This window comes from Gallinula chloropus, assembly GCF_964237585.1.
Source record: "Gallinula chloropus genome assembly, contig: HAP1_SCAFFOLD_437, whole genome shotgun sequence".
Classification (NCBI taxonomy): domain Eukaryota; kingdom Metazoa; phylum Chordata; class Aves; order Gruiformes; family Rallidae; genus Gallinula; species Gallinula chloropus.
Genome location: NW_028168436.1, coordinates 25709 through 42027, shown reverse-complemented (window position 1 = coordinate 42027; position 16319 = coordinate 25709). Strand labels below are relative to the sequence as shown.

General features: G+C 64.2%; 1 protein-coding gene across 1 annotated transcript; it reads left to right on the top strand.

The window, feature by feature from the left end:
- Positions 1-373: 373 nt before the first annotated feature.
- OPN1SW (opsin 1, short wave sensitive) lies at positions 374-11366 on the top strand (the record flags this gene model as incomplete). Its single annotated transcript, XM_084280880.1, has 5 exons — positions 374-719; positions 5807-5975; positions 7313-7478; positions 8500-8739; positions 11244-11366. 5 exons carry the CDS (start codon positions 374-376, stop codon positions 11364-11366), a joined length of 1044 nt encoding a protein of 347 aa, XP_084137006.1.
- Between the last annotated feature and the right edge of the window lie 4953 nt (positions 11367-16319).

Genomic DNA, 16319 nt, shown 5'->3' with positions numbered 1-16319 from the left:
CATAGACCCCCCCAGGACCAACCCACCTACCTCATCCCACCATCCCCAATCCCACACTCAGGGTCCCCAACACAACGACCCCCCCAAACCCAGGCTTGGGGGGGGGGCAACACTGACACCAGCCCCCCCCAACCCCCCATACCCCCCCCCCAAATCCCATCAATCGGCTCTAGGAGGGGGGATTACCCTCTAAACCCAGCTTAGCCCCCCCTTAATCCCCAAGTTTGCCCTGGGATGAAGCCCTGATCCCCCCTTCAGCCCTTAAGCCGCTTTGGGGCTGGGGCAGGGTATATCAGAGGGGCTTCAACCCCAACCCCCCCCCAAAAATTACCACCCCCCCTCCAAGAACCTCAAGCTCTCCCTCCCCAGCGGGATGTCGGGAGAAGAGGAATTCTACCTCTTCAAAAACCACTCGTCCGTGGGGCCCTGGGACGGGCCCCAGTACCACATCGCCCCGCGCTGGGCCTTCTACCTGCAGACGGTCTTCATGGGCTTCGTCTTCCTGGTGGGGACCCCCCTGAACGCCGTGGTCCTGGTGGTGACGGTGAAGTACAAGAAGCTGAGGCAGCCCCTCAACTACATCCTGGTGAACATCTCCCTCAGCGGCTTCCTCTGCTGCGTCTTCAGCGTCTTCACCGTCTTCGTCTCCAGCTCGCAGGGCTACTTCGTCTTCGGGAAGCACATGTGTGCCTTGGAGGGCTTTGCGGGGGCTACCGGAGGTAGGGGAGGGGGTGGAGGGGGTGTGGGGGGGTGTAGGGGGGTGTGGGGGGGTGTAGGGGGACGTGGGGTGGTGGGGGGGTGGGGTAGGGGGAAGATGAGGTGGGGTGGTGGGGAGTTGGGGAGGGTGGAGGAGGTGGGGTGATTGCTGAGGGGTGGGGATGGAGGTGATGGGGTGATCCCCCATGATCTGGGGGGGTTGGAGGTGATGGGGTGACCCCCCATGATCTGGGGGGGTTGGAGGTGATGGGGTGACCCTCATGCTCTGGGGGGGATGGAGGTGATGGGGTGACCCCCCCCCTTTCCATGATCTGGGGGTTGGAGGTGATGGGGTGACCCCCCATGATCTGGGGGGGTTGGGGAGGTGGGGTGTGGGGGGGTGTGGGGGGACGTGGGGTGGTGGGGTAGTGGGAAGATGAGGTGGGGTGGTGGGGAGTTGGGGAGGGTGGAGGAGGTGGGGTGATCGCGGTGGGGTGGGGATGGAGGTGATGGGGTGATCCCCCATGATCTGGGGGGGTTGGAGGAGATGGGGTGACCCCCCCATGGGTTTGTGGAGCTGAAGGTGGTGGGGTGATCGCTGTGGTGGGGATGGAGGTGATGGGTGACCCCCCCCATGATCTGGGGGGGTTGGAGGTGATGGGGTGACCCCCCATGATCTGGGGGGGATGGAGGTGATGGGGTGACCCCCCCCCTTTCCATGATCTGGAGGTTGGAGGAGATGGGGTGACCCCCCATGATCTGGGGGGGTTGGAGGTGATGGGGTGACCCTCATGCTCTGGGGGGGATGGAGGAGATGGGGTGACCCTCATGCTCTGGGGGGGATGGAGGAGATGGGGTGACCCCCCATGATCTGGGGGGGTTGGAGGTGATGGGGTGACCCCCCCCCCTTTCCATGATCTGGGGGTTGGAGGAGATGGGGTGACCCCCCATGATCTGGGGGGGTTGGAGGTGATGGGGTGACCCTCATGCTCTGGGGGGGATGGAGGAGATGGGGTGACCCTCATGCTCTGGGGGGGATGGAGGAGATGGGGTGACCCCCCATGATCTGGGGGGGTTGGGGAGGTGGGGTGTGGGGGGGTGTGGGGGGACGTGGGGTGGTGGGGTGGTGGGGTAGGGGGAAGATGAGGTGGGGTGGTGGGGAGTTGGGGAGGGTGGAGGAGGTGGGGTGATCGCTGTGGGGTGGGTGGGGATGGGGGTGGTGGGGTGATCCCCCGTGATCTGGGGGGGATGGAGGTGATGGGGTGACCCCCCCCCCCCTTTCCATGATCTGGGGGTTGGAGGAGATGGGGTGACCCCCCATGATCTGGGGGGATTGGAGGTGATGGGGTGACCCTCATGCTCTGGGGGGGATGGAGGAGATGGGGTGACACACATGATCTGGGGGGTTGGGGAGGTGGGGTGTGGGGGGACGTGGGGTGGTGGGGTGGTGGGGTAGGGGGAACATGAGGTGGGGTGGTGGGGAGTTGGGGAGGGTGGAGGAGGTGGGGTGATTGCTGAGGGGTGGGGATGGAGGTGATGGGGTGACCCCCCCCCCCCCCATGATCTGGGGGGGTTGGAGGAGATGGGGTGACCCCCCCTCCATGATCTGGGGGGATGGAGGAGATGGGGTGACCCCCCCATGGGTTTGTGGAGCTGAAGGTGGTGGGTGATTGCTGTGGGGTGGGGATGGGGGTGATGGAGTGACCCCCCCTCCATGATCTGGGGGGATTGGAGGTGATGGGGTGACTCCCCCTCTCCATGATCTGGGGGGTTGGAGGTGATTGGGTGACCCCCATGGTTTTGTGGAGCTGAAGGTGGTGGGGTGATCACTGTGGTGGGGATGGAGGTGATGGGGTGATCCCCCCATGATCTGGGGGGGTTGGAGGTGATGGGGTGACTCCCCCTTTCCATGATCTGGGGGTTGGAGGAGATGGGGTGACCCTCATTGATCTGGGGGGGTTGGAGGTGATGGGGTGACCCCCATGGTTTTGTGGAGCTGAAGGTGGTGGGGTGATCGCTGTGGTGGGTATGGAAGTGATGGGGTGACCCCAATGATCTGGGGGATTGGAGGTGATGGGGTGACTCCCCCTCTCCATGATCTGGGGGGGGATGGAGAGAATGGGGTGACCCCCGTGGTTTTATGGAGTTGAAGGTGCTGGGGTGATCGTGTGGGTGGGGGGGGATGGAGGTGATGGGGTGACCCCCCCCTCCATGATCTAGGGGGGTTGGAGGAGATAGGGTGACCCCCCATGCTCAGGGGGGTTGGAGGAGATGGGGTTGATCCCCCCATGCTCGGGGGGGTTGGAGGTGATGGGGTCACCCCCATGGTCTTGTGGAGTTGAAGATGGTGGGGTGATCGCTGTGGTGGGGATGGAGGTGATGGGGTGACCCCCCCCCCATGCTCTGGGGGGGTTGGAGGTGATGGGGTGACCCCCCCCTCCATGATCTGGGGGTTGGAGGAGATGGGGTGACCCCCCATGATCTGAGGGGGTTGGAGGTGATGGAGTGACCCCCATGGTTTTGTGGAGCTGAAGGTGATGGGGTGATCGCTGTGGGGTGGGGGGGATGGAGGTGATGGGGTGACCCCCCCCCCTTTCCATGATCTGGGGGGGTTGGAGGTGATGGGGTGACCCCCCCATGCTCGGGGGGGTTGGAGGTGATGGGGTGATCCCCATGGTCTTGTGGAGTTGAAGGTGGTGGGGTGATCGTTGTGGGGTGGTAGGGATGGAGGTGATGGGGTGACCCCCCCATGGTTTTGTGGAGCTGAAGGTGGTGGGGTGATTGCTGCGGGGTGGTGGGGATGGGGTGATCCCCCCCTCCATGCTCTGTGGGGGATGGAGGTGATGGGATGACCCCCCCCATGCTCGGGGCAGTTGGAGGTGATGGGGTGACCCCCCCCATGCTCTGGGGGGGATGGAGGTGATGGGGTCACCCCCATGGGTTTGTGGAGCTGAAGGTGGTGGGTGATTGCTGTGGGGTGGTAGGGATGGAGGTGATGGGGTGACCCCCCCATGGTTTTGTGGAGCTGAAGGTGGTGGGGTGATTGCTGCGGGGTGGTGGGGATGGGGTGATCCCCATGTTCTGGGGGGGGATGGAGGAGATGGGGTGACCCCCCAATGCTCAGGGGGGTTGGAGGTGATGGAGTGACCCCCCCATGATGTGAGGGGGTTGGAGGTGATGGGGTGACCCCCCATGGTTTTGTGGAGCTGAAAGTGGTGGGGTGATCGCTGTGGGGTGGTGGGGATGGAGGTGATGGGGTGACCCCCACCATGATCTGGGGGGATGGAGGTGATGAGGTGACCCCCCATGCTCTGGGGGGGTGGAGGTGATGGGGTGACCCCCATGGTCTTGTGGAGCTGTAGATGGTGGGGTGATCGCTGTGGCGTGGTGGGGATGGAGGAGATGGGGTGACCCCCGTGGTTTGGTAGAGCTGGAGGAGGAGGTCACCCCCATGCTCTGGGGGGTTGGAAGAGTTGGGGTGATCCCCATGGTCTGGTTGGGTTGGAGGAGATGGGGCGACCATCACGCTCTGGGGGGGGCTCTGGGTAGTGTTGACCCCTATGGTTTGGTGGGGCCACAGGAGGTGGGGTGACCATGATGGCCTGGTGGAGCTGGAGGACTTCGGGGTGACCCTATGGTTTAGTGGGTCTGTGGGACTTTGGGGTGACTCACACAGCCTGGTGGGGCTGGAGGAGATGGTCTGGTGGGTCTGTGGGATTTTGAGGTGACCATGATGGCCTGGCGGGTCTGTGGGACTTTGGGGTGACCCCCATGGTCTGGTGGGGCTGGAGGACTTTGGGGTGACCCCCACAGCCCGCTGGGCCCACAGAGGCTGTGGTGACCCCGTGGCACGGTGGCCATGATGGCTGGGTGGGTCTGTGGGACTTTGGGCTGACCCCCATGCTCTGGTGGGGGGGCTGTAGGAGTTGGGGTGACCCCCATGGCCCAGTGGGTCTGCGGGAGCCTTGGGGGCCCCGTGGCCCAGTGGCCATGATGGCCTGGTGGGGCTGTAGGACCTTGGGGTGACCCCCATGCTCTGGGGGGGCTGTAGGACTTTGGGGTGACCCCCATGATCTGGGGGGCTGTAGGACTGTGGGGCTGCAGGAGATGGGGTGACCATGGTTTGGCGGGTCTGTGAGACCTTGGGGTGACCCCCACGGCCCAGTGGGCCCGCGGGAGCTGTGGTGACCCTGTGTCCTGCTGTCCCGTGTCCCGTGGCCGTGGCCTGGTGGGCCTGCAGAGGCTGTGGAGACCCCGTGTCTCACTGTCCCATGGCCGTGGCTGAGGCCCATGGGGGCTGTGGTGACCCCATGTCCTGCTGTCCCGCTGTCCCATGGCCGTGGCTGAGGCCCATGGGGGCTGTGGTGACCCCGTGTCCCGCTGCCCCGTGTCCCATGGCCGTGGTTGAGGCCTGTTGGGCCCGTGGGAGCTGTGGTGACCCCGTGTCCCGCTGCCCCATGTCCCATGGCGGTGGCTGAGGCCCGTGGGGGCTGTGGTGACCCCGTGTCCCGCTGCCCCGTGTCCCATGGCCGTGGTTGAGGCCTGTTGGGCCCGTGGGAGCTGTGGTGACCCCGTGTCCCGCTGCCCCATGTCCCATGGCGGTGGCTGAGGCCCGTGGGGGCTGTGGTGACCCCATGTCCCGCTGTCCCGTGTCCCGTGGCCGTGGCTGAGGCCTGTTGGGCCCGCGGGGGCTGTGGTGACCCCGTGTCCCGCTGCCCCGTGTCCCGTGGCCGTGGCTGAGGCCTGTTGGGCCTGTGGGGGCTGTGGTGACCCCGTGTCCCGCTGCCCCGTGTCCCATGGCCGTGGTTGAGGCCTGTTGGGCCCGTGGGAGCTGTGGTGACCCCGTGTCCCGCTGCCCCGCTGCCCCATGGCCGTGGCTGAGGCCTGGTGGGCCCGTGGGGGCTGTGGTGACCCCGTGTCCCGCTGCCCCGCTGCCCCATGGCCGTGGCTGAGGCCTGTTGGGCCCGTGGGGGCTGTGGTGACCCCGTGTCCCACTGTCCCATGTCCCATGGCCGTGGCTGAGGCCTGTTGGGCCCGCAGGGGCTGTGGTGACCCCGTGTCCTGTGTCCCGTGTCCCGTGGCCGTGGCTGAGGCCTGTTGGTGTCCCCAGGGCTGGTGACCGGGTGGTCCTTGGCCTTCCTGGCCTTCGAGCGCTACATCGTCATCTGCAAGCCCTTCGGTAACTTCCGCTTCAGCGCCCGCCACGCGCTCATGGTGGTGGCGGCCACCTGGGTCATCGGCGTGGGGGTGGCCGTGCCCCCCTTCTTCGGATGGAGCAGGTGGGGGTCCCACGGGGGTGGCCTGGGGGGGCTTTAGGGTGTCCCAGGGTGGCTTTGGGGTGTCCTGGGGGTGTCCCAGGGTGGCGTTGGAGTGTCCCAGGGGCTTTAGGGTGGCTTTGGGGTGTCTCAGGGTGGCTTTGGGGTGTCCTGGGGGTGTCCCAGGGTGGCTTTGGGGTGTCCTGGGGGTGTCCCAGGGTGGCGTTGGAGTGTCCCAGGGGCTTTAGGGTGGCTTTGGGGTGTCTCAGGGTGGCTTTGGGGTGTCCTGGGGGTGTCCCAGGGTGGCTTTGGGGTGTCACAGGGATTTTAGAGTGGCTTTGGGGTGTCCCAGGGGCTTTAGGGTGGCTTTGGGGTGTCCCAGGGTGGCTTTGGGGTGTCCTTGGGGTGTCCCAGGGGTGTCCTGGGGGTGTCCCAGGGGCTTTAGGGTGTCCCAGGGTGGCTTTGGGGTGTCCTGGGGGTGTCCCAGGGTGGCTTTGGGATCCCATGGGGTGTCCCAGGGTGCCATGGGGATGCCATTGGGGTGCCCCAGGGTGGCTTTGGGATGCCATGGGGTGTCCCAGGGTGCCATGGGGATGCCATTGGGGTGTCCCAGGGTGGCTTTGGGATACCACTGGGTGTCCCAGGGTGCTGTGGGGATGCCATGGGATGCCCCAGGGTACCACAGGGTGTCATGGGGTGTCCCAGGGTGGCTTTGGGATGCCACTGGGGTGCCGTGGGGATGCCATTGGGTGCCATAGGGGTGTCCCAGGGTGCCGTGGGGATGCCATTGGGGTGTCCCAGGGTGGCTGTGGGATGTCATTGGGGTGTCCCAGGGTGGCTTTGGGATCCCATGGGGTGTCCCAGGGTGCCGTGGGGATGTCATGGGGTGTCCCAGGGTGGCTTTGGAATGCCATGGGGTGTCCTAGGGTGCCATGGGGATGCCATTGGGTGCCCCAGGGTACCACAGGGTGTCATGGGGTGTCCCAGGGTGGCTTTGGGATGCCACTGGGGTGCCGTGGGGATGCCATTGGGTGCCATAGGGGTGTCCCAGGGGTGTCCCAGGGTGGCTTTGGGATGCCACTGGGGTGCCGTGGGGATGCCATTGGGTGCCATAGGGGTGTCCCAGGGGTGTCCCAGGGTGCCGTGGGGATGCCATTGGGGTGCCCCAGGGTGGCTTTGGGATCCCATGGGGTGTCCCAGGGTGGCTGTGGGATGTCATTGGGGTGTCCCAGGGTGGCTTTGGGATCCCATGGGGTGTCCCAGGGTGCCGTGGGGATGCCATCAGGGTGCCCCAGGGTCCCCCAGGGCCCCGTGGGGGTGCTGTGGGGAGGGGACTGAGCGGTGTGTGCCCCCCACCCCAGGTACGTGCCCGAGGGGCTGCAGTGCTCCTGCGGCCCCGACTGGTACACGGTGGGCACCAAGTACAAGAGCGAGTACTACACCTGGTTCCTCTTCATCTTCTGCTTCATCGTGCCCCTCTCCCTCATCATCTTCTCCTACTCCCAGCTGCTCAGCGCCCTGCGGGCCGTGAGTGAGGGGCAGGGAGAGGGGTGGGGGGCGGGGGAAGGGAGGGAGGGGTGGGGGGATGGATGGAGGGATGGAGGGATGGATGGATGGAGGGATGGATGGAGGGATGGATGGAGGGAGGGAGGGAGGGATGGAGGGATGGATGGATGGAGGGAGGGAGGGAGGGAGGGAGGGAGGGATGGATGGATGGAGGGAGGGATGGAGGGAGGGAGGGAGGGAGGGAGGGATGGATGGATGGAGGGAGGGAGGGAGGGAGGGAGGGAGGGAGGGAGGGAGGGATGGATGGATGGAGGGAGGGATGGAGGGAGGGAGGGAGGGAGGGAGGGATGGAGGGAGGGATGGATGGAGGGAGGGAGGGATGGAGGGATGGATGGAGGGATGGATGGAGGGAGGGATGGGAGGATGGAGGGATGGATGGATGGAGGGATGGATGGATGGATGGATGGAGGGATGGATGGATGGATGGATGGATGGATGGATGGAGGGATGGAGGGAGGGAGGGAGGGAGGGAGGGATGAATGGAGGGATGGATGGATGGAGGGATGGATGGATGGATGGATGGATGGATGGATGGATGGATGGAGGGAGGGAGGGATGGATGGAGGGAGGGAGGGATGGATGGATGGATGGATGGAGGGAGGGAGGGAGGGAGGGAGGGATGGAGGGAGGGAGGGAGGGATGGAGGGAGGGAGGGAGGGATGGATGGATGGAGGGATGGATGGATGGATGGATGGATGGATGGATGGATGGATGGATGGATGGATGGAGGGAGGGAGGGAGGGAGGGAGGGAGGGATGGATGGATGGATGGATGGATGGATGGAGGGATGGATGGATGGATGGATGGAGGGGGGATGGATGGAGGGAGGGAGGGAGGGATGGATGACACAAGTGCCACTCATCTGTCAGCCCACAGCCCCCCATTGCTGCCCACAGTCCAAGCCCAGCCCACATCCCCCCCACACCCCTCACATCCCCCCCGTGTCCCCCCCACGCCCCCCTGACCGTGTCCCCGGGCGCAGGTGGCCGCCCAGCAGCAGGAATCGGCCACGACGCAGAAGGCGGAGCGGGAGGTGTCGCGCATGGTGGTGGTGATGGTGGGGTCCTTCTGCCTCTGCTACGTGCCCTACGCCGCCCTGGCCATGTACATGGTGAACAACCGCGCGCACGGGCTGGACCTGCGCCTGGTCACCATCCCTGCCTTCTTCTCCAAGAGCGCCTGTGTCTACAACCCCATCATCTACTGCTTCATGAACAAGCAGGTGCCCGCCCGGGGGCACTGGGGGCATGGGGATGGATGGGGACATGGGGACGGATGGGGACATGGGGACACCTGGGGACATTGGGGCTATCTGGACACCTGGGCCATGGGGACATCTGGGGACACTGGGACCATGGGGACACCCAGGTACACTGGGGCCATGGGGACAGCTGGGGACATTGAGGACATGGGGACATCTGGGGCCACGGGGACATCTGGGGACACTGGGACCATGGGGACACCCAGGTACACTGGGGCCATGGGGACATCTGGGGACATTGAGGACATGGGGACATCTGGGGCCATGGGGACATCTGAGGACATTGAGGACATGGGGACGTCTGGGGCCATGGGGATATCTGGGGACATTGAGGACATGGGGACATCTGGGGCCATGGGGACACTGGGGCCATGGGGACGTCTGGGGCCATGGGGATATCTGGGGACATTGAGGACATGGGGACATCTGGGGCCATGGGGACACTGGGGACATGGGGACGTCTGGGGCCATGGGGATATCTGGGGACATTGAGGACATGGGGACATCTGGGCCATGGGGACATCTGGGCACATCCAGGCCATTGGGACATCTGGGTGCGGGGGGACATGAGGACATCTGGGGACACCTGGGGCCATGGGGACATCTGGGGACATTGAGGACATGGGGACACCTGGGCCATGGGGACATCTGGGGACACCCAGGACATGGGGACACCTGGGGACACCTGGGGCACTGGGACATCCAGGGACGCCAGGGTGATGGGGACATCCAAGGGACACACGTGGCATGGTGACATATGGGGTCACTGGGGCTATGGGGACATCCAGGGACACCTGGGCCATGGGGACATCTGGGGACACCCAGGACATGGGGACACCTGGGGACACCAGGGCCATTGGGACATCCAGGAACACCAGAGTGATGGGGACATCCAGGGACACACGTGGCATGGGCACATCTGGGGACACTGGGGCTATAGGGACACCTGGGCCATGGGGACATCCAGGGACACCAGGGTGATGGGGACACACCAGGACATCCTGGGACACCTGGACAATGGGGACACACAGATCCAGGGACACCTGGGTGACAGGGACACCCGGGGACACCCGGGGACACCCGGGTCGTGGGGACATCCTGGGGACACACCAGGACACCCCCATGACAGGGACATCCTGGGGACACCCGTGTGACAGGGACGTCCAGGGGTGCCCAAGGCCACCTGGGGACCAAGGACGAGGGACACCTGGGGACCAGGGTCCGTTGGGGGTGGCCAGGGACTGGCACCAAGGGTGGGGACACGGGGACACGTGGGGAGAGGGGACGGGGGACTGAGGACACCGAGGGGCACCCGGGTGCCAGGGACACCCCGGGGTGATCGGGGACAGCTGGGGACAGATGGGGACCAGGGACACCTGGGGACAGGGGGACAGCTGGGGACAGGGGGACAGCTGGGGATGGGGACACCTGGGGATGGGGGGACACCTGGGGATGGGGAGGGGACACCTGGGGACAGGGGGACAGCTGGGGATGGGGACACCTGGGGATGGGGGGACAGCTGGGGATGGGGACACCTGGGGACAGGGGACACCTGGGGACAGGGGGACACGCAGGGAACCTGGGAGGTCTGGGGACACTTGGGGATGGGGGGACACCTGGGGATGGGGAGGGGACACTTGGGGACGGGGGGACACCTGGGGACAGGGACACACGGGGCGTTGAGGGACACACAGGGAACCCCAGGAGGTTTGGGGACACCTGGGGACAGGGGGACCCGCAGGGAACCCCGGGAGGTCTGGGGACCCCTGGCCATGCCTGGAGCCACCTCTGGCGCTGGGGCCACCACGTGTGTCCCCAGGGACAGGAGGTGGGACCAGTGTCACCTGAGGGGCGAGAAGACAGAGGCCCCCCCGTGTCCCCATCACCCCCCATGTCCCCACCATGTCCCCCCCGTCCCCATGTCCCCCCGTGTCCCCATCACCTCCCATATCCCCCCATGTCCCCCCCTGTCCCCCCATGTCCCCATCACCCCCATGTCCCCCCCATGTCCCCATCACCTCCCATGTCCCCCTATGTCCCCCCATGTCCCCCCCTGCCCCACGTCCCCCCCATCCCCATCACCCCTCTGTCCCCCCATGTCCGCCCATGTCCCCCCATCCCCCCATGTCCCCATCACCCCCCATGTCCCCCCCCGTCCCTGTGTCCCCCCGTGTCCCCATCACCCCCCATGTCCCCCCATGGCCTCCATGTCCCCCCCATCCCCCCATGTCCCCATCACCCCCCCGTCCCCATGTCCCCCCCATGTCTCAATCACCCCCCTGTCCCCATGTCCCACCATGTCCCCATCACCCCCCCCATGTCCCCCCCATGTCCCCACCACCCCCCATGTCCCCCCCATCCCCCCATGTCCCCCCATGTCCACATCACCCCCCCGTCCCCATCACCCATGTCCCCATGTCCCCCCATGTTCCCCCCGTGTCCCCATCACCCTCCTGTCCCCCCAGTTCCGCGCCTGCATCCTGGAGATGGTGTGCGGACGGCCCATGTCGGACGACTCGGACATCTCCAGCTCTGCCCAGCGCACGGAGGTCTCATCCGTCTCCTCCAGCCAGGTCAGCCCCAGCTGAGGACCCCCCGGCACCCCCCCCAGCCCCAGCGCCCCCCAACACCCCCTCGGTGGCCCCCGCTGGGGGGCTGGAGCCACCCTGGGGGGCTGGGGTCCCCCCCTTGGCCAGTCTAGGATGTAGGACAATAAACCACGGTCTGAGTGCAACGCCGGGCCCTGCTCAACCCCTGCTGGGGAGGAGGGGTGCTGAGCCCCCCATCTGTGGGGCTGAGCCCCCCATCCATGGTGTCAGGATGGTGCTGAGCCCCCCATCTGTGGGGCTAGAGGGGTGCTGAGCCCCCCCCATCTGTGGGGCTTCTGTGGGGCTGAGCCCCCTCATCCATGGGGTCAGGGTGGTCCCAAGCCTCCAATCTTTGGGGCTGGGGTGGTGCTGAGCCCCATCTGTGGGGCTAGAGGGGTGCTGAGCCCCCCATCTGTGGGGCTTCTGTGGGGCTGAGCCCCCCAGCCATGGGCTGGTGGGGTGCTGAGCTCCCCATCCATGGGGCTTCTGTGGGGCTGAGCCCCCTCATCCATGGGGTCAGGATGGTCCTGAGCCTCCAATCTGTGGGGCTTCTGTGGGGCTGAGCCCCATCTGTGGGGCTAGAGGGGTACTGAGCCCCCCATCTGTGGGGCTTCTGTGGGGCTGAGCCCCCCAACCATGGTGAGGTGGGGTGCTGAGCTCCCCATCCATGGGGCTTCTGTGGGGCTGAGCTGCCCCATCCATGGGGTCAGGATGGTCCTGAGCCTCCAATCTGTGGGGTTTTTGTGGGGCTGAGCCCCCCACCTGTGGGGCTGAGGTGAGGCTGGGTGCCATCCATGGGGAGGTGGGATGCTGAGCCCCCCCATCTGTGGGGCTTCTGTGGGGCTGAGCCCCCCATCCGTGGGGTCAGGGTGGTCCTGAGCCTCCAATCTGTGCGGCTGGGGTGGTGCTGAGCCCCATCTGGGGGGCTTCTGTGGGGCTGAGCCCCTGTGTGTGGGGCTGGGGTGGTGCTGAGCAGCCCCCCCGGCCTTGTGTTCCCCCCCTCAGCAGCCAGGGTGCCTGTGCTGGACTGGGGGGCACTGGGATGCACCGGACCCACATCCCCCTCCCCACACTGAGATCCCCCCCCCCGGACCCACATCTCCCTCCTAGACCCACATCCCCCTCCCCACACTGAGATCCCCCCCCAGCCCCACATCCCCCTCCCCAGCCCCACATCTCCCCCCCAGCCCCACATCCCTCTCCCCAGCCCCACATCTCCCCCCCAGCCCCACATCCCCCTCCCCAGCCCCACATCCTCCTCCCCAGCCCCACATCCCCTCCCCAGCCCCACATCCCCCTCCCCAGCCCCACATCTCCCCCCCAGCCCCACATCTCCCTCCCAGCCCCACATCCCCCTCCCCACACTGAGATCCCCCCCCAGCCCCACATCCTCCTCCCCAGCCCCACATCCCCCCCCCAGCCCCACATCTCCCTCCCAGCCCCATATCCCCAGCCCCACATCCCCCTCTCCAGCCCCACATCTCCCCCCCAGCCCCACATCCCCCTCCCCAGCCCCACATCTCCCCCCCAGCCCCACATCCCCCTCCCCAGCCCCACATCCCCTCCCCAGCTCCACATCCCTCCTCCCCAGCCCCACATCCCCCTCCCCAGCCCCACATCCCTCCTCCCCAGCCCCACATCCCCCTCCCCAGCCCCACATCTCCCTCCCAGCCCCACATCCCCCTCCCCAGACCACCCCACCACCTCCTACTCCCATTACCCCCCATCCCTGAGCGAGCCACCCTGGACACACACACACACACATGTAGCCTCACCACCCCCCAACCCCCAGACTCACCCCCCCCAAACGCCCCCAACCCCCAGACTCACCCCCCAACCCCATCCCCACCCCATTTTTGGGGTGAAACAAGAGGAATTGAGCCACCAGACCCCTCCCGAGCTCCCGGGGTGAACGTCAACGGGCTTTATTGACCAGCACGGCCTCCAGCTCCGAACCCGCCCGCCAGAGGAGAACTGGGATCATCACCCCGCCAGGAGGGAGGGAAACTGAGGCAGAGTTTGGGGTGTAGGGGGGGGGTGGGGGGATGGACGTACAAACCCGGGACGGACACGAGGACGGGACCACGGTGAAGCCAAACCCCCCAAATTAGTGTCAGAAATGGGTCCCGCCGCTGGGGCACGGGGGGGGAGGTTTGGGCATGGGGCGGGGGGGGGTTCCTCCCCACCCCCCTACTCCCCCCCAGCCCCACCCGAAGCGTTAACGAGGTACATGAGATAACGAGCGGTATATAGAGAGATACATACGGGACGGGACGGGGACGCCCGGCCCGTGGAGATCGATTTAAGGGTGGGGAGGGGGGAAAAGGGGGGGTGGGGGGTGGAAATTGGGGGGTGGGGGGTCTGTGATAACCCACATGGCTGTGGGTTGTTCTGCGGTAACAGTCGTGGCTGCGGGTTATCCGGCCATAACCACCGTGGGGATGGGTTATTGTGTGATAACCAATGGAGAGGAGGGTTATTGTGTGATAACCACCATGGGGATGGGTTACTGTGTGATAACCAACATGGGGATGGGTTATCTGGCCATAACCAACATGGGGATGGGTTATTGTGTGATAACCACCATGGGGATGGGTTATCTGGCCATAACCAACATGGGGATGGGTTATTGTGTGATAACCAACATGGGGATGGGTTATCTGGCCATAACCACCGTGGGGATGGGTTATTGTGTGATAACCAATGGAGAGGAGGGTTATTGTGTGATAACCACCATGGGGATGGGTTACTGTGTGATAACCAACACGGGGATGGGTTATCCAGCCATAACCACCATGGGGATGGGTTATTGTGTGATAACCACCATGGGGATGGGTTACTGTGTGATAACCAACATGGGGATGGGTTATCCAGCCATAACCACCATGGGGATGGGTTATCTGGCCATAACCATCATGGGGATGGGGTTATTGTGTGATAACCAATGGAGAGGAGGGTTATTGAGTGATAACCACCATGGGGATGGGTTATTGTGTGATAACCAACACGGGGATGGGTTATCTGGCCATAACCAACATGGGGATGGGTTATCCTGCCATAACCACCATGGGGGTGGGTTATCCTGCCATAACCACCATGGGGATGGGTTATCCTGCCATAACCACCATGGGGATGGGTTATCCAGCCATAACCAACATGGCAGCTGTGGGTTATTGTGCAATAGCCAATGGAGAGGAGGGTCATTGTGTGATAACCAACATGGGGATGGGTTATCCTGCCATAACCACCATGGGGGTGGGTTATCCTGCCATAACCACCATGGGGATGGGTTATCCAGCCATAACCAACATGGCAGCTGTGGGTTATTGTGCAATAGCCAATGGAGATGTGGGTTATTGTGTGATAACCACCATGGGGATGGGTTATCTGGCCATAACCAAGATGGCAGCCATGGGTTATCCTGCGATAGCCAATGGAGAGGAGGGTTATTGTGTGATAACCTACATGGGGATGGGTTATCATCCTGCCATAACCAATATGGCAGCCATGGGTTATTCTGAGGTAACCCACCCAGATGGGGATTATTCTGCGATAGCCAATGGAGATGTGGGTTATTCAGCCATAACCAACATGGGGATGGGTTATCATCCCACCATAACCACCATGGCCATGGGTTATCCTGCCTTAGCCACCATGGGGATGGGTTATCCCACCATAACCACCATGGGGATGGGTTATCCCACCATAACCAATATGGGGATGGGTTATCTGGCCATAACCACCATGGGGATGGGTTATCCCACCATAACCACCACAGCAGCCATGGGTTATCCTGCGATAGGAGCCGTGGGTTATCCAGCCATGACCAACCCGTACGGCAGCCCCGCCTCTGCGTGACGCCGTCAGAGAACCCACGTGGCCGCGGGGAGGGACGGGGTTGGGGGGGGGGTCAGCACAGCCTGGGTCGCTGGGCTCAGCTTGGACCACGCTTCAAAAGCCCCAAATCCCCCCAGATTTAAAGCAAATGAACCCAAATCCTCCCGCCACAAAGATCCCAAAGAGCGAATTCCCACCACAGCTCCCGGCACGGCTCCCACCGGCGGCTCCGGCCCGACTCTGCAGCGGTTCTCAGGGGGTTTGGTGGGGGTTAAAGGCACTTTTTGAGCGCTCAAAGGAAGGGATTTACAAAGCTGGGCTTAACCTGAGCCTGGCTTAACCTAAACCCGGCCTAACCTGAGCCTGGTTTAACCTAAACCCGGCTTAACCCAAGCCTGGCTTAACCTAAACCCGGCTTAACCCGAGCCTGGCTTAACCTAAACCCGGCTTAACCCAAGCCTGGCTTAACCTAAACCTGGCCTAACCTGAGCCTGGCTTAACCTAAACCCGGCTTAACCTGAGCCTGGCTTAACCTAAACCCGGCTTAACCCAAGCCCAGCTCAACCTCTGGCTCTAGTCTCATTTCCTTCAGGCCTTTAGTGTTCTCTGGGGGGGTTGGGGTGGGGTTTTCTTCCCCCCCCCCCCCCTTTGATTTTGGGTGATTATTTGATACTAAAAGCAATTAAAACTCAATCTCGTTAGTGAGACTAACGAGGAAGGAGGGGAAGGGGGGAGGGAAGGGAAGAGGGAAGGGGGGACACACGGTCGACATCGCTCTGCCCCCTGGCTCGTGGCCACGTTGCTTCCTGGGGGAGCCGAATGAATAGCAACACCCCCCTCCTCCCCCCCTTCTAATTAAAGGATCTCGTTAACGGGGGTAAACTGAGGCACGGATCTGGGAGGGGATGAAGAAGAAACCCACCAGTAACGAGCCCCCTTCCCCACCACACGTGAGGGGTGTGTGGAACCACAAGTCCAAACAGGAGGATCGGGGTGGGAAAGGGGCAGGTTTGGGTTGGGGGTGGGGTGGGGATTTAGTCATCCTGGACTTGTGAAGTCTCAGACAACCCCCCAAAAACAAACCCCCACCCCACCTCCTCCCCCCCTCCCCCCAAA